We start from the raw sequence: 23,233 nt of genomic DNA, 5'->3' as shown, positions 1-23,233 counted from the left end.
TTTAACTAAGCGATGCTTCCCATCCGTTACAAAGTTCTGTTTTCCATTTTTCTTTCTTTCTTTGCCAGCTAAACAATCCAGAGACCTTCCATTATGGAGTTTTAAAAACCTCCCAGTACTTTTCATAGCTGACTCAAGCCTTTGCAGAATGAATATTTCCCCTCCTCCCTTGAAAAAGGGCAGTGAAAAACCAAGAAGGCTAAAGCCGAGCTAGAGCTCTCTGGAGCATAAGCCCAAAGCCTCTTTGCAAAAAAAGCTATACAGTGGTACCTCGGGTTACATATGCTTCAGGTTACAGACTCCGCTAACCCAGAAATAGTCCCTTGGGTTAAGAACTTTGCTTCAGGATGAGAACAGAAATTGTGCTCCGGCGGTGTGGCAGCAGGAGGCCCCATTAGCTAAAGTGGTGCTTCAGGTTAAGAACAGTTTCAGGTTAAGAACGGATCTCCAGAACGAATTAAGTACTTTACCTGAGGTACCACTGTATTAAAATATAGGATGCAGCAATCAATCAATCAATCAATCAACAGTCTTGAGAGATCTGCATTGGCTCCCAGTACGTTTCTGAGCACAATTCGAAGTGTTGGTGCTGACCTTTAAAGCCCTAAACAGCCTCGGCCCAGTAGACCTGAAGGAGCATCTCCACCCCCATCGTTCTGCCCGGACACTGAGGTCCAGCACCGAGGGCCTTCTGGCGGTTCCCTCCCTGCGAGAAGCCAAGTTACAGGGAACCAGGCAGAGGGCCTTCTTGGTAGTGGCACCCACCCTGTGGAACGCCCTCCCACCAGATGTCAAGGAAATAAACAACTTTCTGACTTTTAGAAGACATCTGAAGGCAGCCCTGTTTAAGGAAGTTTTTAATGTTTGATGTTTTATTGTGTTTTTAATATTCTGTTGGGAGCTGCCCAGAGTGCCGGGGAAACCCAGCCAGATGGGCGGGGTATATATAAATTGTTGTTGTTGTTGTTATGGATTCAAATGGTTCTTTTGCATGTTGCAGAATTCCTACAATGAGGGCACTTTCCTCATAGGAAATAATCTGTCATCCAGCCTGCTGGCAAGGGCTGATGGGAACTGTAGTTCAAAACATTTGGAAGGCACCAGGTTGGCAAAGGCTGGTATAATCTGTCCGTTGAGCATCATATGCTAGGGCAGTGATGGCCAAACAGCTGGAGGACCATGTTTGGCCATCTGTGCTAGGGCCATGCTAGGATAGACCTCGGGAAGCCACACCTGGCATTTTGCAGTGTGTGAAGTGGCCTACGTTCTGCCGGAGAAGACAGGCAGTATCAGCTCTCAAACGGTGGAACTGGTCTGAAAGCACAGACCAGTGTGTAGCAAGCTGCAATCGGGATCCATCCAGCCCAGTATTGTCTGTACTGACCACCAGCAGCTGCTCTGTAGGATTTGAACCCAGTACCCAGAAACCGGATCAACATCTGGACATTGTGAGAGAGTCGTGGCTTCACCCCAAATGACCATGCGAGCTGTAGGTTTTTTTAAAGATGCTAAGATGCTGCCAAGGAGTGTGGTGGAGTCTCCTTCTTTGGAGGTCTTTAAGCAGAGGCTTGACAACCATATGTCAGGAGTGCTCTGATGGTGTTTCCTGCTTGGCAGAGGGTTGAACTCGATGGCCCTTGTGGTCTATTCCAATTCTATGATTCTATGATTCTAAGTTTTGTTAAGGACACGGGTGGTGCTGTGGGTTAAACCACAGAGCCTAGGGCTTGCTGATCAGAAGGTCGGCGGTTCGAATCCCCGCGACGGGGTGAGCTCCCGTTGCTCGGTCCCAGCTCCTGCCAACCTAGCAGTTTGAAAGCACGTCAAAGTGCAAGTAGATAAATAGGTACCACTCTGGCGGGAAGGTAAACGGCGTTTCCGTGTGCTGCTCTGGTTAGCCAGAAGCGGCTTAGTCATTCTGGCCACATGACCTGGAAGCTGTACACCGGCTCCTTCGGCCAGTAAAGCGAGATGAGCACCGCAACCCCAGAGTCGGCCACGACTGGACCTAATGGTCAGGGGTCCCTTTACCTTTAAGTTTTGTTAAGAGACCTCTTGCCTCCCAGGGAGCTGCAATTCATAGAATCGTAGAATTGGATGGGACCTTGAGGGCCATGTAGTCTGAGCCCTTCAATGCAGGAATCTCAACATGTGGTTTCCCATCCAATTTGGAACCACCCTGGACCCTGCTTAGCTTTGCAAATTGTGTTTGCGATTTCATTGCTGCGCCCCTAGGTGGTTCGATTCCCATAGTTCCCCATGAAGAGGAACTGATTATTAAAACCCTTTTTGAACTGTGGTTCCCGGAGTGGGAATAACAGCTCTCAGCACCCGTAACAAACTACAACTCACAGGATTCTTTTTTGGGGAGCCATGACTCTGCAAAGTCATATCATAGCTCTTTAAATGTATGCTGCAATCGCAATGTTCAAATGAGGTCGTTCATCTGAGTTTTTATTATTTTTCCTCTCGGTGTGCCCTGAAATAAGTGCAACTGTCCTGTTTCCAGCTTATCTTCTCTGTTCCCCACATGCAGATCTCTGGTTTGGAAATGCCTTGCTTCCGACTGCTCAAACTCCCATCGCCTTTCGGCATATTTTGAATTTTCAGGGGGGGAATTCCTCTGAAGGTGGCGAAGAGAGAGCGAGATTGGAACTCAGTGCTGCCAAGTCAGCAACTGTCACAATGCCCTCCTTGTTTCTGAGACGAGGAAAAACATACATATATTTCTTTTGACCTGCGGAACGGGGTGGGGGCCTATTCTTTCTCCTCTCCTGCCAAACCCTTTTGAAACCTCGCTTCCCCGAGATGAGATGAGCAAACCATCGCCGTACGCCAGCATGCTAATGAAGCCGTCTCCATGGAAACGGGCTCATTACCACTCATTTTTGCTGGCCCCTTTCCAGTTGGGCTCCGCTCGTCTTTCAAAATTTCAAACCGCACGTCATAAATAAAAAAGAGATTTTATTTTATTTTTTTAAAAAAAAACGCCAAGGGCTGAGAAAAAAAGAAAGAAAGCGAACATTGCATGTGAATCGACTTCCTTGTCCCCATTAAGAAACCTTGTCGGTTCCAAAAAAGCCGGAATAATTTTTGCTGGGCTTGGTGGGAGAAGATATTAAGAAGACAGACCAAAGATTATATCTGTATGCAACAACAGCAGCTAGAGTTTGATAGCCCAAAAGTGGAAGTCACAGCAGATTCCGACTGTAAGGGAATGGCAGATAAAGTTGGTCGAATACACTGAAATAACAAAATTGACACACAGAATTCGCAATCAGGAGGAGACGAATTACCAAAAAGAATGGAGTAAATTTATGGTTTATATAAGTGAGAACTGTAGAAATATGAAAACGTTGGCAGGATTGAATTAAATCTTATGTTACGGTGTAATTTTTAACCAATGAAACTGTGAATTATAGATTGAAACAAGAAGACTTGCGGAAGGGAAGGACGCAAGTCAATGGCTTTATGGAGCATAAAGTAGGATATATGTAATAAGACTTGATGTTTTTGTTGGTTGGTGTTGGTGTTCTTAAATCTCAATAAAAAGCATTTGGAAAAAGAAAAAGAAAGAAACCCTGTCGGAATCCTCAGCGAAAAAAAGTCAAAATACCAAACAGAAATCTTAGAGGGTAGAACAAAACTTTTGTCTAAAATGTACGACTATTTGCTGGAATGGAACACCAAGGATGAAAGAAGTCATGATAAAATGGGCAGTCGACTTTGGTTACAATATTGAGTACGGCAACTGGGTAAGACTATGGAAGGAAGGTATGAAGTTTACAGCGTGCTCCACCTTAAAAGAAAACCTAGGGGAAATGATGTACCGGTGGTATATTAAAGGGTAAAGGGACCCCTGACCATTAGGCCCAGTCGTGGCCGACTCTGGGGTTACGGTGCTCATCTTGCTTTATTGGCCGAGGGAGCCGGCGTACAGCTTCCAGGTCATGTGGCCAGCATGACTAAGCCGCTTCTGGTGAACCAGAACAGTGCACGGAAACGGCGTTTACCTTCCCGCCGGAGCGGTACCTATTTATCTACTTGCACTTTGACGTGCTTTCGAACTGCTAGGTTGGCAGGAGCAGGGACCGAGCAACGGGAGCTCACCCCGTCACGGGGATTCGAACCGCCGACCTTCTGATTGGCAAGTCCTAGGCTCTGTGGTTTAACCCACAGCGCCACCCGTGTCCCTTAGTGATATAAAGGTAAAAGTAAAGGTACCCCTGCCCGTACGGGCCAGTCTTGACAGACTCTGGGGTTGTGCGCCCATCTCACTCAAGAGGCCGGGGGCCAGCGCTGTCCGGAGACACTTCCGGGTCACGTGGCCAGCGTGACAAAGCTGCATCTGGCGAGCCAGCGCAGCACACGGAACGCCGTTTACCTTCCCGCCAGTAAGCGGTCCCTATTTATCTACTTGCACCCGGGGGTGCTTTCGAACTGCTAGGTTGGCAGGCGCTGGGACCGATCAGCGGGAGCGCACCCCGCCGCGGGGATTCTAACCGCCGACCTTTCGATCGGCAAGCCCTAGGCGCTGAGGCTTTTACCCTTAGTGATATATTACCCCGGTTAAATTGGCAAAAATGTACAGATTGAGTAATAAAGCCTGCTGGAAGTGCAAATTAAAGGACGGCGAATTCTACCATATGTGGTGGACATGTGAAAAGATGAAAAAGTTTTGGGACTCGATATATAATGTGTTGAAAAAACTTTTCAAATGTACCTTCCCAAAGAAACCGGAGGCTTTTTTATTAGGGATAATAGGAGATGAAGTGAGGAAAGAAGACCGCAAATTATTTCAGTACACCACGACTGCCGCTAGGATTCTCATAGCCCCAAAGTGGAAATCCCAGGAGATCCCAACCATAATGGAGGGGCAGACAAAATTATTTGAGTATGCAGAATTGGCAAAAATGACCTATAAAATCCGAGACCAAAAAGTGGCGAAGTTTGAAGAGGAGTGGAGTAAATTTGTTGTGTACATACGAATTAAGTGCAGAAGTTTAAAAACTGTAGCAGGGCTAATATAAATCCTGTGATGTGAATAGAGGGCAAATATGAATCTGTAAGAGAAGACGTAAATTAGGAAAACTGAAGCAGGCCAGGAGGGAAGTCCGGGGGCCAAATTGTGCAGGGTAAATAAGATGACACAAAATGTTGAATGTAAAAGTTTAAATTTTATTTATGTTTGTGAAAATCAATAAAAAACATTTTTTTAAAAAAAAAAGAAACCTTGTCGGAATCCCAAAACATCCCAAGTGCTTGGAAGAATCATAGAGTTGGAATAGACCACAAGGGCCATCGAGTCCAACCCCCTGCCAAGCAGGAAACACCATCAGAGCACTCCTGACATATGGTTGTCAAGCCTCTGCTGAAAGACCTCCAAAGAAGGAGACTCCACCACACTCCTTGGCAGCAAATTCCACTGTCGAACAGCTCTTACTGTCAGGAAGTTCTTCCTAATGTTTAGGTGGAATCTTCTTTCTTGTAGTTTGGATCCATTGCTCCGTGTCCGCTTCTCTGGAGCAGCAGAAAACAACCTTTCTCCCTCCTCTATATGACATCCTTTTATATATTTGAACATGGCTATCATATCACCCCTTAACCTCCTCTTCTCCAGGCTAAACATGCCCAGCTCCCTTAGCCGTTCCTCATAAGGCATCGTTTCCAGGCCTTTGACCATTTTGGTTGCCCTCCTCTGGACACGTTCCAGTTTGTCAGTGTCCTTCTTGAACTGTGGTGCCCAGAACTGGACACAGTACTCCAGGTGAGGTCTGACCAGAGCAGAATACAGTGGCACTATTACTTCCCTTGATCTAGATGCTATACTCCTATTGATGCAGCCCAGAATTGGAAGAAGAGGGAGGGAAACAAATGCAATGTGTGGTTTTCAAAACTTTTGTTCCAACCTTGATGTAAGGGCTTGACTGGCAGGTCCTTCCCAGCCAGCACTTCCAGCAGCAGGTAGCCAAAAACTGACAGGCAGAGTATCGCAGGTAGACTGCACATAGACATGGAGGTTCTATTTAACTCTCATCTCCGGGCTATTTTTCCTCCCTGCGGGAAGGGAAAAGCCATTTAAGCTAACAGTGACTCGGACAGGAATGTGAAGGCACTGCTAGGCTAAGCTGGCCTCCTCTTCTAAAGATTTGTGATACGGTACGTTGCAATGTTTAAGTTGCTGTCATGTTTAAACTACGCTTGATATTAGTTGCAACACAGGCTTTGAAGTTTGAAACGTCTTCTTCTTTTCCTCTTATGTGTTTACTTCCTTGGCTCCCGTGGGCGTCCTCTGTTTGGGTTCTCTTGTACATTGCGCTTACTTTTCAAGTATACACACGTATATCAATTGTAAACAGACAGAATTTTGCCTTCGTTGGAAACCAGCGGTAATGAGCCTTTTGCAAATCCGACTAAACGTTAGGAAGAACAAATACAAATTTATTATTTCAGTCGCAGACCAGTTCCAGCTCACATACAGTATCAGGGAAGTCATAAAACATGATAGGGAGACCCCACAACTAATTCTCCCCTGGCCTCCTCGCTGGCCCAGGTAGGACCAATTCAGCCAGCTAGCCCTGGGGATTATCTAATGCTTATTTCCCCTAAATTGATTTTTGATTTTTATTGTTATTCATGTTTTTATACTGTATTTTATGCTGCTTTTATAACTACCGTATTTTTCGCTCTATAAGATACAGCAGACCACAAGACGCACCTAGTTTTTGGAGGAGGAAAACAAGAAAAAAAATATTCTGAATCTCAGAAGCCAGAACAGCAAGAGGGATCGCTGCGCAGTGAAAGCAGCAATCCCTCTTGCTGTTCTGGCTTCTGGGATAGCTGCGCAGCCTACATTCGCTCCATAAGACGCACACACATTTCCCCTTACTTTTTAGGAGGGGAAAAGTGAGTCTTATAGAGCAAAAAATACGGCAAGTGGTTTATATTTGTTGTTAGCCACCCTGAGCCCGGTTTTTGAACCAGGAAGGGCGGGATATAAATAAAAAATTATTATTATGATTATTAAATTTGCAATTGGGTATAACAGGGACAATACACAGATATAACAGCAGTTAAAAATATGTAACATAGAACCAAAACATAGAACCAAATAAACATAAGTCTTATAAGTCTCTGAAAGTCTTTGTAGACTGTGCAAGTCTGTGAAAGAAACAAGGGGTCAGATTCTTATCTGGTGAAAACAAGCCATTTTATGACGTCCAACGCTGCCAAAGTGGTCCACAAACAGACATAGTGAACAGTGATTGTGTGTGTGTGTGTGTGTGTTTTCAAGAGAATCCATCAAGAGTGCATATTTTGTGACTTTCAGTGATTTATAAGATTTCTGTTTATTTGGTTTTGCAGAGAGTGCATATTTCATATATTTTATACTGTTCTGTATAGATTATATAAAGAGTTTATATTGACATCGCATTGGTCATCGTGTTGCCTTGGATATTACAAATAAAAATTGCGACCGGGGGTGGGGTGGGAACCTGCTTGCCATCGCCATATTTTTTTGGGACGGTGAATTCCACAGGTGAGCACCCCATTGTGCAGAGTTATACCGGTTGAATTATGACCTGCCATGCAGGTGTTAAAGGCACAGGGGCTTTGCTGGGAGGGGAGGTGACAACTGAGGATCAGATCTTAAACAGGACCACCTGTCGGCAGTGTAGGGGAGGAGAAAGTAATTAGCCAGCTGGAACCTATATAGAGAACAAAAGACGTTTATAAGGCTAGGCCAAAGTGTCCTTTGCAAAGCGAGCGGGGGAGCATAGTCCTTGCAGAAACCCCCAATTTCCCTATCCGGATCTTCAGTTTCTGTGAGTGCATGAAAACTCTCAACCTTGTTGCTTTGTAATCTCCTTTCTCTATAAGAATCTGGGTGCTTTGATTGCAAGGTTTGCAAGCATGCCGGCATCCCACAGGTGAAGTTGGTGGAGAGGCATGCTAAGCCAGCCTTTGCCAATTTGGCAGCCTCTGGAGGTTTGGGACTACAACTCCCATCGGCCCCAATTGGCAAAGGCCGCCTCTAATATAATAATAATACCGCCTCCCGGTATGCCCCGCAGAGAGCCTCAAGATCCATAAATAGCAACACCCTAGTGGTCCCGGGCCCTAAGGAAGTCAGATTAGCCTCAACCAGAGCCAGGGCCTTTTCAACACTGGCCCCGGCCTGGTGGAACGCTCTGCCTCATGAGACCAGGGCCCTGCAGGATCTGATTTCTTTCCGCAGGGCCTGTAAGACAGAGTTGTTCCACCTGGCCTTTGGCTTGGAGCCAATTTGATTCCCTCCCCCTCTTTCTTTTTTTCTTTTTCCTTTTCTCCTGCGGTGAGGCTGCATTTTAATATTTTAATGTTTCAATATTTTAATGTTGTATTTTGTTTTTAAGTTGTATTCATTCAACTTGTTTTTATTATTGCTTGTTAGCCGCCCTGAGCCCGGCCTTGGCTGGGGAGGGCGGGGTATAAATAAAAAAATATTATTATTATTATTATTATTATTATTATTTAGCGAAAGTGGCTTGAACACCAAGCTGCGTTTGTTGCACGTTATTTTATGCTCTTGCTTCAAACCGGACGGGGTTAATTTGCTGCCTGGAGAACTTGCATTATGAGGGGGTGGGTGAACGCAAAGGGTAAACCGTTTTTGTGGCTGGGAGTGTGTGGTCAGATGACTTCCGTTACATTTCAGAACATGCGCTTCCTGTCTCTATCTGTAGGATGTCTGCCTGCCACCGGTCCAATGATCCTTGACATAAACCAGCACGAGTTGCGGCCAAAGTGAATGCCCCCCTCCAGTTAAGCTCCGAGCGCTTAAACCAGGGGTCAGCAAACTGTTTCAGCAGGGGGCCGGTCCACTGTCCCTCGGACCTTGTGGGGGGCCGGACTATATTTTTTTTGGGAGGGGGGATGAACAAATTCCTATGCCCCACAAATAACCTAGAGATGAATTTTAAATAAAAGGACACATTATTCTCGTGTAAAAACACACTGATTCCCGGACCATCCGTGGGCCGGATTTAGAAGGCGATTGGGCCAGATCCGGCCCCCGGGCCTTAGTTTGCCTAAAGGTAAAGGTACCCCTGACCATTAGATCCAGTCGCGGACGACTCTGGGGTTGCGGTGCTCATCTCGCTCTATAGGCCGAGGGAGCTGGTGTTTGTCCGCAGGCAGCTTCCGGGTCATGTGGCCAGCATGACTAAGCCGCTTCTGGCGAACCAGAGCAGCACATGGAAACACCGTTTACCTTCCTGCCGGAGTGGTACCTATTTATCTACTTTCACTTTGACGTGCTTTCGAACTGCTAGGTGGGCAGGAGCAGGGACCGAGCAACGGGAGCTCACCCCATCACGGGGATTCGATCCACTGACCTTCTGATCAGCAAGCCCTAGACTCTGTGGTTTAGACCACAGAGCCACCCGCGCCCATGGCTTAAACCTCCACCTGTGCCTCTGCAGACCTGAAAACGTTTCTTGGGCTGCCTTTGATGCGAGGCAGGTGTTGCTGGTTTTGCAGCTGGTTTTTAACACACACAAGCCAAACTGTTCTCGAGATCATTGTGTTATCTCCCTGCTTCTCTGCCCCTGTGAATACTTTCGTTTTATTTTATTGCATGAGTGTACTGTGGGAACGTTTAGGGTGGCAGGAGAGGATATATTGTTTATTAATATCCTTCCTAACTTGTGCTAGCAAGTTCCTTTATGTAGCAGAGTTTACATGCACAGCAAGTAGATGGTTGCAGGCTCATGTGAGCTTCTCACTATTACACAATACAGTCTGTCTCAGATTGTACGTTCCTGCTAGCTGAGAGCTAGCAGAGCAGTCCTAGCTAAAAGCTGGTCAAACGAAGAAGGAAGTAAAAAAAAAAAAAGTGTGCTGCGTGACTCATCCTTTCGTTACCTGGACAGGTCACGCCCACCTTCTATCACATGCAAGAGGAAGGATGCTCCAGCCAGGAGGAACAGGAAGTTTTTGACTGGCTGGACCAAACACTCCCATGCATGTCTTTTCTAACATTACGAGGAATGTTGTACTTGACTGCCTCTCATGGATCACATCCCACACGTACCACCTTTTTCCTTCCATGGAGCTTCCATGGAGCCAGTGTAGTGTAGTGGTTAAGAGCAGTAGACTCGTAATCTGGTGAACCGGGTTCGCTTCCCCGCTCCTCCACATGCAGCTGCTGGGTGACCTTGGGCTACTCACACTTCTCTGAAGTCTCTCAGCCCCACTCACCTCACAGAGTGTTTGTTGTGGGGGAGGAAGGGAAAGGAGAATGTGAGCCGCTTTGAGACTCCTTAGGGTAGTGATAAAGCGGGATATCAAATCCAAACTCCTCTTCTTCTTCTGGTGGCCGTGCGAAATAAGCCTTTGGGATGCTCCCCAGCCACACACCCTCCTCAGGCCCCGCCCCTCATCTTGAAGGACTAGGCTACCAATGGCCACTGAGCACAATAGCCGTGTCTTTCCTCTTCTGTCAGAGGCAGTGCATCTCGGAAGAGCCACGGCCGGGAATGGCGGGTTGGGAGAGACAAAGTCCTGCCTGTGGACTTCCCTTTGGAGCGCCTGGTTGGCCACTGTAAGAACAGGGTGCTGGACCGGCGGTGCCTTCGACCTCATCCTGCAGCCAGGCTAACTTTCCTACCGTCGTGTGGGACATAATGGGGCAGCTGTTTATCAGCCCCATTTGGTACGCAGGCTGAGACCCTACCTGCCTGCAGACTGTCTCGCCAGAGTGGTACATGCTCTGGTTATCTCTTGCTTGGACTACTGCAATGCGCTCTACATGGGGCTACTTTTGAAGGTGACCCGGAAACTGCAACTAATCCAGAATGCGGCAGCTAGAATGGTGACTGGGAGTGGCCGCCGATACCATATAACACCGGTCTTGAAAGACCTATACTGGCTCCCAATATGTTTCCAAGAACAATTCAAAGTGTGGGTGCTGACCTTTAAAGCCCTAAATGGCCTCAAAGGCCCAGTATACCTGAAGGAGCGTCTCCACCCCCATCGTTCAGCCCGGACACTGAGATCCAGCACCGAGGGCCTTCTGGCGGTTCCCTCACTGCGAGAAGCCAAGTTACAGGGAACCAGGCAGAGGGCCTTCTGGCGGTTCCCTCATTGCGAGAAGTGAGGTTACAGGGAACCAGAAAGAGGGCCTTCTCGGTAGTGGCACCCGCCCCGTGGAACGCCCTCCCACCAGATGTCCAAGAGAACAACAACTACCAGACTTTTAGAAGACATCTGAAGGCAGCCCTGTTTAGGGAAGCTTTTAATGTTTGATGTATCACAGTATTTTAATATTTTTTTTGGAAGCCGCCCAGAGTGGCTGGGGAAGCCTAGCCAGATGGGCGGGGTATAAATAATAATAATAATAATAATAATAATAATAATAATAATAATAATGCCTTTGTTCAGCTCTGATGAAACAGATTCCGATTGCTTCCTTCTGCTTTTCTGGGGGCGGGCAGTTAGCTCTCGCTTTCTGGTTATAAGTTGTTTCAAGCCCCCTTTAAACGTCGCGCCTTAGGCTTGCAGCCTGCTCTGGGCCCTGTAAGGTGAAGGGTGGGCAATTGATAATAAAAAATAATAGTTAATAATATTATTGGGGACGAGGCGAGGGGGAAAAGGATCTTTCCAGGGGCTGGTGGGAGTTGTGCTTCAAAACATCTGGTGGGGATGGATAGCAGGGCTTAGACACATCTCACATGTGCCATTCTCTTTGATTCTACAGGGCTTTGCTTACTCTTGAGGAGTGAACATCCTCGGCTCGGATCAACTCCACACAGAATATCACAGGGGACACTGACTTCAGGTGAATTGCCCTCCTTCATTTTCCATCTCGCGCATGAGACCCTTAATCTCAGGGCTGTGGGTTTGGGGGAAAAACATTCCAACATTACAGAGGGTTGTACAGTGGTACCTCGGGTTACATACGCTTCAGGTTACATACGCTTCAGGTTACAGACTCCACTAACCCAGAAATATTACCTCGGGTTAAGAACTTTGCTTCAGGATGAGAACAGAAATCGTGCTCCGGTGGCGCGGCGGCAGCGGGAGGCCCCATTAGCTAAAGTGGTGCTTCAGGTTAAGAACAGTTTCAGGTTAAGAACGGACCTCCAGAACGAATTAAGTTCTTAACCCGAGGTACCACTGTACTAGATTTTCACTTTTCTAAAGTCTTAAAGGATGGTTCTTAATTTTCCTTACTGATAATGTTCTTGTTTTCTCTTTTTGGCACACCACTTTGACTGCGTTTTTTTTTAAACAGTCACGCGGCATATGAATTTTATGAAATAAGTAAAATAGAAGAAGTCATCTTGGGAAACCTGCTGCCTAATCTCTAAACACATCGCGGGAGGGAGCTGGTTGTGTTTGAACCAGGCGGAGGGCCTTCTCGGTAGTGGCACCCACCCTGTGGAATGCCCTCCAATCAGATATCAAGGAAACAAACAACTCTCTGACTTTTAGAAGACATCTGAAGGCAGCCCTGTTTAAGGAAGTTTTTAATGTTTGGTGTTTTATCGTGTTCTTAATATTCTGTTGGGAGCCGCCCAGAGTGGCTGGGGAAACCCAGTCAGATGGGCAGAGAATAACTCTCTCTCTCTCTCTCTCTCTACTTGGTCCCGGGAAGTTAGATTGGCTTCAACCAGAGTCAGGGCCTTTTCAACTCTGGCCCCGACTTGGTGGAACGCTCTGCCTCACAAGACCAGGGCCCTGCAGGATCTGATTTCTTTCCGCAGGGCCTGTAAGACAGAGTTGTTCCGCCTGGCCTTTGGCTTGGAGCCAATTTGATTCCCTCCCCCTCTTTCTTTTTCTTTTCTCCTCCTGCGATGAGGCTACATTTTAATATTTTAATGTTTCAATATTTTAATGTTGTATTTTAATTTTGTTTTTAAGTTGTATTCATTCAACTTGTTTTTATTATTGCTTGTTAGCCACCCTGAGCCCAGCCTTGGCTGGGGAGGGCGGGGTATAAATAAAAAATATTATTATTTTATTTTATTTTATTTTATTTTATTTTATTTTATTTTATTGATTGATTGATTGATTGATTGTATCAGCATAATGGCCTAATGGGTGAGCTTGAATGCATTTTCTCAAAACTCACTTTACTTTTTATACACCTGAGTTTACAAGAATCCTCCTCTGCAAGCTAAGTGTTTTCCCAAGGTGAGTTTCTCTTCTCCACCAGCTAAGATACTTCAAAAATAAAAATAGTGGACTCGTTTCTTGCAGCCCATGAAACCAAACTGTAGTATTTGCATTTTTATTAATCACCCTCCCCTCAATCAGATTTCTCTTCCCCCGAGGATGGCTTTGCAAACCTAGCAGTTTATTAGCTCCCTGATGGATCACCTTGATTTATTCTCTCGTCTTTTGCAGCGCACCAGGAGGGGCGAGCACCCGCAGGCCCACGAGGAACGTTCAGATGGCCAGCAACAACACCACCAGCATAGCGCAAGCCAGGAAACTGGTAGAGCAGCTCAAAATGGAGGCAAACATTGACAGAATAAAGGTAAGGCCCTGTGAGCAAGTTCTCGGCTCAGACAGGTGGCTTAGGGCAGACATAGGCAAACTTCGGGCCTCCAGATGTTTTGGCCTACAACTCCCATGAACCCTAGTGAAATATATTCAGCGTCAAGAGTGGATTTCATGCTCTTTATTCAGCTCATAGTGGAGAGGAGGAATGAATGTTCCCCCAAAATATCTGCTTTATATACATTATTTACACAGTGGGCTGCACGTGATTGGCTAATTCCAGGATTCTCCTGTAGGCCAATCAGGTTGTGGATTCACTTCCACCTGGAGCTAGATTGGGTGGCTCCTGCAGACCAATCATACTGCTGCATTGTTCTAGGACCAATCAGACTGCTGCATTCTGAATCCTATTGCTCTAGGACCAATCAGACTGACTGCTGCATTTTGGATCCTACTGTTTAAGGACCAATGAGACTGCTGCATTTTGGATCCTATTGCTCTAGGACCAATCAGACTGCTGCATTTTGGATCCTACTGTTCTAGGACCAATCAGACTGCTGCATTCTGGATCCTATTGTTCTAGGACCAATCAGACTGCTGCATTCTGGATCCTATTGTTCTAGGACCAATCAGACTGCTGCATTCTGGATCCTATTGTTCTAGGACCAATCAGACTGCTGCATTCTGAATCCTATTGTTCTAGGACCAATCAGACTGCTGCATTCTGAATCCTATTATTCTAGGACCAATCAGACGGCTGCATTCTGCATCCTATTGTTCTAGGACCAATCAGACTGCTGCACTTTGGATCCTATTGTTTTGGACCAATCAGACTGCTGCATTCTGGATCCTATTGCTCTAGGACCAATCAGACTGCTGCATTTTGGATCCTATTGTTCTAGGACCAATCAGACTGCTGCATTTTGGATCCTATTGTTCTAGGACCAATCAGACTGCTGCATTTTGGATCCTATTGTTCTAGGACCAATCAGACTGCTGCATTCTGGATCCTATTGTTCTAGGACCAATCAGACTGCTGCATTCTGAATCCTATTGTTCTAGGACCAATCAGACTGCTGCATTTTGGGTCCAATTGTTCTAGGACCAGTCAGATTGCTGCATTCTGGATCCTATTGTTCTAGGACCAATCAGACTGCTGCATTCTGGATCCTATTGTTCTAGGACCAATCAGGCTGCTGCATTCTGAATCCTATTGTTCTAGGACCAATCCGACTGCTGCATTCTGAATCCTATTGTTCTAGGACCAATCAGACTGCTGCATTCTGAATCCTATTGTTCTAGGACCAATCAGACTGCTGCATTCTGGATCCTATTCAACTCAGTACATAACACCTAGCTAACAGGACCAGTGGTCAGGGATGATGGGAATTGTAGTCCAAAACATCTGGAGGGCCAAACGTTGCCGACGCCTGGCTTGGGGGAAGGGGATGTTGTTGATTTTTTTTGGAGCAGCTTTGGCCCTGCCGAAGTTCTTGGGACTACAACTCCCATAAGCCCCAGCCAGCATGGGGATGGTGGGAGTTGGGAGTCCGTGGAATTGGACGATTCAGGACAGCGCGTCATTAAACGGTGGAACTCGCTGCCACAGGAGGCAGAGATGGCCGCCATCTTTGATGGCTTTAAAAGACAACTAGCAAAATTCATGGAGGAGAGCGCGATCAAGGGCTATTACCCACAGTGGTTCTGCTCTGCAGAAAATGAGAGCGGTCTTGTGTTCGAATCCTGCTTGAGGGTTCCTCATTGGGGCATCTGTTCGGCCACTGTGAGAACAGGAAGCTGGGCTAGATTGGCCTCATCCACCAAGCTCTTCATATGTTCTTATCTTAAGTAGACTGGCTAGAATTTGCAACGATAAAGCGACCCCACCCCCGCCATCCAGGGAGAAATCTGGGGTGTTGGACAATCAGGAGTGGATTTCTTTTGTCACAAGACCATGAGCTCCCTTCGGCTCTGGTAAAAAAGTAAAAGTAAAGGGACCCCTGACCATTAGGTCCAGTCATGACCGACTCTGGGGTTGTGGCACTCATCTTGCTTTACTGGCCGAGGGAGCCAGCGTACAGCTTCCGGGTCATGTGGCCAGCATGACTATGGCAAACCAGAGCAGCGCACAGAAACACTGTTTACCTTCCCGCTGGAGCGGTACCTATTTATCTACTTGCACTAGTGTGCTTTCGAACTGCTAGGTTGGCAGGAGCAGGGACCGAGCAACGGGAGCTCACCCTGTCCCAGGGATTCGAACCACCAACCTTCTGATCGGCAAGTCCTAGGCTCTGTGGTTTAACCCGCAGCGCCACAAATTCCTGGGCTCCGAAGACTATTCGTTTCAAGAGTAGATCTTTTGTTCCTGGTTCCAGTTGGCGGATATCAGGATTAAATAAACATCATGAGATCCTGCAAGCCTATCGTCTGCCCACCCGTGTTTTGGTAAATGAAATTTGGACCATGTGTGCCAGCAAATCTTCTTTCTTCTTCTTTGGCGATCCCTCGTATCCGAATAAGATTGCCTTCCATAAACACGGTTTTAACAGTGAGTCCGTAAGCGACAGCGATTCCACCATTCAGGCACGCCCTCGATTTACGAATCCTCAAGCCATTTCCATTGCATTGCCACCGTTGTGGGAACTTGGCTTGGCTCGAGTTAGCATTTCCTAGCTATATTTCTCTGGCTGTGCTTTTGTTAAACGGGGTAACCTACCCTGCTCTCCATGGACAGAAATTCAGACAGCCTTTGCGTTAAAATGTGCTAGGTGGCTGCGGCTTGTTCCTTTCTCCCTGCGTTACCATGGCAACAGCAAGCATCCTTCACCGTGGCTTGGCATACTTACAAAGGGGTCTCGGCCAGCCTTGCGTTATCAAGGGGTTGGTTGCTATTACACACAAACACATACGTTGCAGGTTGGACATGGGTTTGGAAAATTTCCCAAGGTGTACCTGGTGGAGACGAGGAAGACAGGAGAAAATCCATTCCATTTGCCTTTAAAGGCAAACATACCCAGCTCAGTTTCTGAAACCATACATGAGCCAAAACAAAGCCATCCTTTGAGATTCACACTTTCTGAATTTTGCAATGCAGCTCTTCCCGCCAACGAATGTGTACCAAAACGCATTATTGTGGGGGGAACTGCAAAATGACATGTGCTGGACAAAATTGCACAGCATAATTGGATGTAGCGTGAAAAAGGAGCACGAAAACGCTGATAATTTTTCATGAGGGCTTCTTAAAAAGAATCGGCAAACAGATGTGGAAATGTGAGGAAGTGAAGACTGGAAAAATATGTAATGGAGAAGTCAGAATGAAGAGATTTGCCCATCCCTTGTGTGTCTATCTTCCCCGCTGCAGAGAGTGGGGATTTCAATGAAGGCATAGTTTGCACAATGTAGTTTTCTAAGAGATCAGCTCCCTGAATTTTGATTTCTACTCTAGTTCATTTGCAGGGGTAGGAGGGGAAATGAGGCCGAGGCCAGCATGGCTCTGGGAATTACGAAATTTGGGCAAAAGAGGGAGAGTGGCGAGAGTGTTCTTTATATTGGGAGCTGGTCCATTAGGGGAAATGGGGCACAGCCCCACCCACCCAGGAGAGTAGTGGCAAATTCAAAAGGACAGGACATGATACCGTTGGATCAATCCATCAACATCTGATTGATGATTTAGTAGGATTGGGTCCAGCATCACTTTCGCTGCCCGTGTGTGCCAGTATCCATGCTCAGCAGAGTTACATTTCAACACAGCTGCTTCCTCGGAAGTAGGCAATAAACACTCATAGATGCCATATTCAGTCAAGTGCACAGTTTTGCTTGACAGGCATAAAGCATATTGGTAGCAAATATATACAGTACTACTACTACTACTACTACTACTACTACTACTACTACTAATAATAATAATAATAAAATTATTTATACCCTGCCCATCTGGCTGAGCTTCCCCAGCCACTCTGGGCAGCTTCCAATTGAGTGTTAAAACCAATACAGCATTAAATATTAAAAACTTCCCTAAACAGGACTGCCTTCAGATGTCATAATAATAATAATAATAATAATAATAATAATAATAATAATAATAATTTATTATTTATACCCCGCCCATCTGGCTGGGTTTCCCCAGCCACTCTGGGCGGCTTCCAACAAAACACTAAAATACAATAACCTATTAAACATTTAAAGCTTCCCTAAACAGGGCTGCCTTCAGATGTCTTCTAAAAGTTTGGTAGTTATTTTTCTCTTTGACATCTGGTGGGAGGGCGTTCCACGGGGCGGGTGCCACTACCGAGAAGGCCCTCTTTCTGGTTCCCTGTAACCTCACTTCTCGCAATGAGGGAACCGCCAGAAGGCCCTCGGCGCTGGACCTCAGTGTCTGGGCAGAACAATGGGGGTGGAGATGCTCCTTCAGGTATACTGGGCCATTTAGGTGCTTTCAAGGTCAGCACCAACACTTTGAATTGTGCTTGGAAATGTACTGGGAGCCAATGCAGGTCTTTCAGGACTGGTGTTAAGTGGTCCCGGTGGCCGCTCCCAGTCACCAGTCTAGCTGCCGCATTCTAGATTAATTGCAGTTTCCGGGTCACCTTGAAAGGTAGCTTAGAGTCCAACTAGACTCCAAGACTCACTCTCTCTCTGCTTCTCTCACCGCAAGGCTCAAGAAAGAGACTCACAACAAGTTATAAGTTGCACAGAACCATTGTTATCAGTACTTCCTGCCACACTGCGCATGTCCAAAGGACAGTTCCCACAGAAAATGTCAATGCATAGACCAAACAAACCCGGCCTTCTGCTTCTTTGTTCTTTGTTTGTGGAACAAATGATTCTCACACACAGAGAGAGAATACCCAACAGATACTCACAACCACGGCTTCTCACAGCCACCGCTGTGAGATTATGCAATAAGAACATAAAAATAATTTGCTGGATCTGTCCAATGGCCCATCTAGTCCATCATCCTCTTCTCACAGTGACGAACCAGATGCATGTGCGAAACCCGCAAGCAGAACCTGAGGACAAGAGGCCTCTTCCCTCCTGTCTGAGATTGTGAAGGCAGAGAATAGCCCTTTCCTCCATGATCTTGTCTGATCCTCTTTTAAAGCCATCAGAGTTGCTGGCCATCACTGCCTCCTGGGAAAGAGGTGTTGACTATGCACTGCAGGACAACGTAATAACGATGCACTAATTATCAGCATTCCTAAATGCTTAGCTTTGGAGCATACAGTACAGCACCACCAGAATGACTCCAGGAGCGTCATTACAAAGGGTGGAAAGAAATTTTAGCAGTGGCTTAAAAGCTCCCCATCTGTGCTCAAAAATTCTGTTGTTTTTTAAATGTCTGTTGTTTTTTAAATGTCTTCCCAGAAGGAAAATAAACATATAAAACAATGTAATAATAATAATAATTTATTATTTATACCCCGCCCATCTGGCTGAGTTTCCCCAGCCACTCTGGGCGGCTCCCAATCAGTGTTAAAAACAGTACAGCGTTACATATTAAAAACTTCCCTGAAGATGTCTTCTGAATGTCAGGTAATTATTTATCTCTTTGACATCTGAAGGGAGGGCATTCCACAGGGCGGGCGCCACTACCGAGAAGGCCCTCTGCCTGGTTCCCTGTAACCTTACTTCTCGCAATGAGGGAACCGCCAGAAGGCCCTCGGCGCTGGATCTCAGTGTCCGGGCTGAACGATGGGGGTGGAGTCGCTCCTTCAGGTATACTGGGCCAAGGCCGTTTAGGGCTTTAAAGGTCAGCACCAACACTTTGAATCGTGCTCGGAAACGTACTGGGAGCCAATGCAGATCTCTCAGAACCGGTGTTATGTGGTCCCGGTGGCCACTCCCAGTCACCAGTCTAGCTGCCGCATTCTGGATTAATTGCAGTTTCCGGGTCACCTTCAAAGGTAGCCCCATGTAGAGTGCATTGCAGTAGTCCAAGCGTGAGGTAACTAGAGCATGCACCACTCTGGCGAGACAGTTCGTGGGCAGGTAGGGTCTTAGCCTGCGTACCAGGTGGAGCTGGTAGACAGCCGCCCTGGACACAGAGTTAACCTGCGCCTCCATGGACAGCTGTGAGTCCAAAATGACTCCCAGGCTGCGCACCTGGTCCTTCAGGGGCACAGTTGCCCCATTCAAGACCAGGGAATCCCCCACACCAACCCGCTCCCTGTCTCCCCAAAACAGTACTTCTGTCTTGTCAGGATTCAACCTCAATCTGTTAGCCGCCATCCATCCTCCAACCGCCTCCAGGCACTCACACAGGACCTTCACAGCCTTCACTGGTTCTGATTTAAAGGAGAGGTAGAGCTGGGTGTCATCTGCATACTGATGAACACCCAGTCCAAACCCCCTGATGATCTCCCAGCGGCTTCATATAGATATTAAAAAGCATGGGGGAGAGGACAGAACCCTGAGGCACCCCACAAGTGAGAGCCCAGGGGTCTGAGCACTCATCCCCCACCACCACTTTCTGGACACGGCCCAGGAGGAAGGAGCGGAACCACTGTATAACAGTGCCCCCAGCTCCTCTAGACAGTCCAGAAGGATGTTATGGTCGATGGTGTACAACAATATGTACACCATCGACCATGTACAAATATGTACAACAATAAATTTAAAATTTATAAATGTGGTAAGCATATAGACACTTAAAATTTTAAGATAAACTACCACAGAGAGAGTCACCCATGGAACCAAGTTTGGGGGTTTTCTTAACAAACTAGTTTGGGTTGGGGGGTGGTCTGCGCCTACAGATCAGTACACAGAATCTGGTGACCATCCAGGTCATCTTATGATCTTTGCCTAACAGGAAAAAGTCAAATTTTTGCTTTTCCGTGAGGTCAGTGAGCCTCACCAGCAGGGGATCAATGGTCTCACTCCGTGCTTCTTTATAAAAGGGACATCTAAAGAACAAGCGCTCTGGGCTTCCTATCTCCCCCAGTGAACAGGTGCAAAGTCTCTGAGCATATGGGACTTTTTTAAAAGAATCCTTCCAGGACCAGCGAGGGCAGGGCTGAGCTTCTGGCGAGTGTAAAAGCCCTTCTTGCATTTTTGGATATGAGAAAGAAGAGATATGCTGCCAGTGCGGCTATATCTCTCTCGATTTCTCCAATTTCTGAAGGAGCGTCTCCACCCCCATCGTTCTACCCGGACACTGAGGTCCAGCACCGAGGGCCTTCTGGCGGTTCCCTCCCTGCGAGAAGCCAAGTTACAGGGAACCAGGCAGAGGGCCTTCTCGGTAGTGGCGCCTTCCCTGTGGAACGCCCTCCCATCAGATGCCAAGGAAATAAACAACTACCAGGCTTTTAGAAGACATCTGAAGGCAGCCCTGTTTCGGGAAGCTTTTAATGTTTGATGTATTATAGTATTTTAATATTCTTTTGGAAGCTGCCCAGAGTGGCTGGGGAGGCCCAGACAGATGGGCGGGGTATAAATAAATTATTATTATTATTATTATTATTATTATTATTATTATTATTATTTAGTCCGGGCACCTTGAGCAGTCCTGTTGTCTCTCGGTGCCTATGATTCTTTGCTACAGGAGGGTAGATTTCTGTTGCAGTTGGAGGAAAAGTCGCATTGACTTTGTGCAAGTTGAGAGTCCATTAATATCTAGAGACCTTCGTACCTACGGGACCGCCTCTCCCGGTCTGCCCCACAGAGAGCCTCAAGGTCCATAAATAGCAAGACCCTAGTGGTCCCGGGCCCTAAGGAAGTCAGATTAGCCTCAACCAGAGCCAGGGCCTTTTCCACACTGGCCCCAGCCTGGTGGAACGCTCTGCCTCATGAGACCAGGGCCCGGCAGGATCTGATTTCTTTCCGCAGGGCCTGTAAGACAGAGTTGTTCCGCCTGGCCTTTGGCTTGGAGCCAATTTGATTCCCTCCCCCTCGTTTCATTTTTCTTTTCCTTTCTCCTCCTGCGATGAGGCTACATTTTAATATTTTAATGTTTCAATATTTAATGTTGTATTTTGTTTTTAAGTTATATTCATTCAACTTGTTTTTATTATTGCTTGTTAGCCGCCCTAAGCCCGGCCTTGGCTGGGGAGGGCGGGGTATAAATAAAAATTATATTATTATTGTTGTTGTTGTTGTTGCATTTTTGGATACGAGAAAGAAGAGATATGCTGCCGGTGCGGCTATATCTCTCTCGATTTCTCCAATTTTATAGTTGGGGCACCTTGAGCAGTCCTGTTGTCTCTCGGTGTCTATGATTCATTGCTACAGGAGGGTAGATTTCTGTTGCAGTTGGAGGAAAACTCGCATTGACTTTGTGCAAGTTGAGAGTCTATTAATATCTAGAGGGTTTAAGGTCTCCATCTTCTGCCTCCGTGGGCTTCCTTGCCCAAGTAGCTGCTCTTTGAGAACTGCTTTCCGGGGAACTTGACCTCCTCTCTCTTTCCTCCCAGGTGTCGAAAGCCGCCGCAGACTTGATGGCTTACTGCGAAGCCCACGCCAAAGAAGACCCTCTATTGACTCCCGTCCCTGCTTCAGAAAACCCCTTTAGGGAGAAGAAGTTTTTCTGTGCCATTCTGTAAACCTCACAGGAGCCTGTGACCCCAATTTGGGCCGCCCTGGACACTGATGTAGAGATTTTTTCAGCAACGTGGACGTGTTTCCAGAGTCCACCCAATTTAAAACATAAAATCAAAATGGCCTGGAAGTTTACAGAGAAGTGCATGATCATAAAAAAAAGAAAACGGCTGCCTTCTTGGGAGAATGGAATGGTGGTGTTGCTCTACGTTACGAGGCTCAAGATCTTGACATCTGCAGAGTTGTCTGGAGAGGGAGGGGGGAATGTGTAAAAGAGTCAAATTGATGTCCACTTACGCTCTTGCCAGACAAAAACCCTTTTGTCTTTTTCTTTCCAAAAAAAAGAGAGGGTTGCGCAGAGCATGGTTGAAAAGGGTTGTGTATCTGTGTGTGTATGTACATAATATCCTTATTCCTTTTTTGTGTCCCCCCCCCCAAAAAAATGTCACTCAGTTATTTATGTTGAATCGTAAAATTATCGCAGCAGGCTAGATTTATTCCGATGTTCCTTAGCATTTGGGTCTTGTGTGTATGTAGCATTTTTAGAGTAGCGCCACGCGAGGGGGGACGGGGGACCAGAATTGCAGTTGCTGTTCAGCCTCGGCCAATTTTGTTCTTTTCCAAGGATTTAACTAAGGATGTGCCATAGCTTCGGAAGGGCCTGGGAGGCCGGCGTGTACATTCCCGACGTAGTTACTACCACTGTTTTTCTAACACTTGTATTTGGTAGCTTCCCCCCCCCCCCCCCCGTTTGTTCTGCAAGTAAAAACTGTGTGTTGTGATTGATGGGGCATCTTGACTCGTCCTTTTCATCTCCTTGTATCGCAGACTTCTGTGCTGTCCCTGTGGTGCCGTTTACAGTGAGCATCATTAGACGGCAGATAGTTCTATACGCAGTGGTCACCATCTCAGAAGGCAAAGCTGTCCCCATGTCAGGGATTGCTTTGCTGGGCTAAAGCAGCGGTTACCAAATTTCGGGTTGCCGCTGCTCCCTTGGTTCTCTAAAGATATCCCACTACCCTTTAGAAATCATTCAGAATAGTGGCTTGCACGACCCACCACGGACGATAATAGCACAATAAAATTCGACACACATTTGCACATTCAGAATCCACCCAAAACTATGAATTAACTAAAAAAAGGGGGGGGGGATGAGCCTGATCCAGAGATACTAGTTTTTCAAAGACTGGTAGTCATTTCATAAAATCGTAGA

The 23,233-nt window shown here is 46.7% G+C and overlaps 1 protein-coding gene across 1 annotated transcript in view; it reads left to right on the top strand.

Annotated features, from left to right (window-relative positions):
- Positions 1-22,760, top strand: part of GNG2 (G protein subunit gamma 2) — a 65,384-nt gene extending 42,624 nt beyond the window's left edge. Inside the window, exons 2-4 of the mRNA XM_028724811.2 lie at positions 11,741-11,821; positions 13,393-13,525; positions 21,897-22,760. Of these exons, the coding sequence (XP_028580644.1) occupies positions 13,439-13,525; positions 21,897-22,025 (216 nt within the window). The 5' untranslated portion in view covers positions 11,741-11,821; positions 13,393-13,438 and the 3' untranslated portion in view covers positions 22,026-22,760. The remainder of the gene's footprint in view (positions 1-11,740; positions 11,822-13,392; positions 13,526-21,896) is intronic.
- The last annotated feature ends 473 nt before the right edge of the window (positions 22,761-23,233 follow it).

This window comes from Podarcis muralis, chromosome 1 (assembly GCF_964188315.1).
Source record: "Podarcis muralis chromosome 1, rPodMur119.hap1.1, whole genome shotgun sequence".
NCBI lineage: Eukaryota > Metazoa > Chordata > Lepidosauria > Squamata > Lacertidae > Podarcis > Podarcis muralis.
The sequence above is the reverse complement of the archived record's forward strand: the minus strand, read 5'-3'. Positions and strand labels throughout refer to the sequence as shown.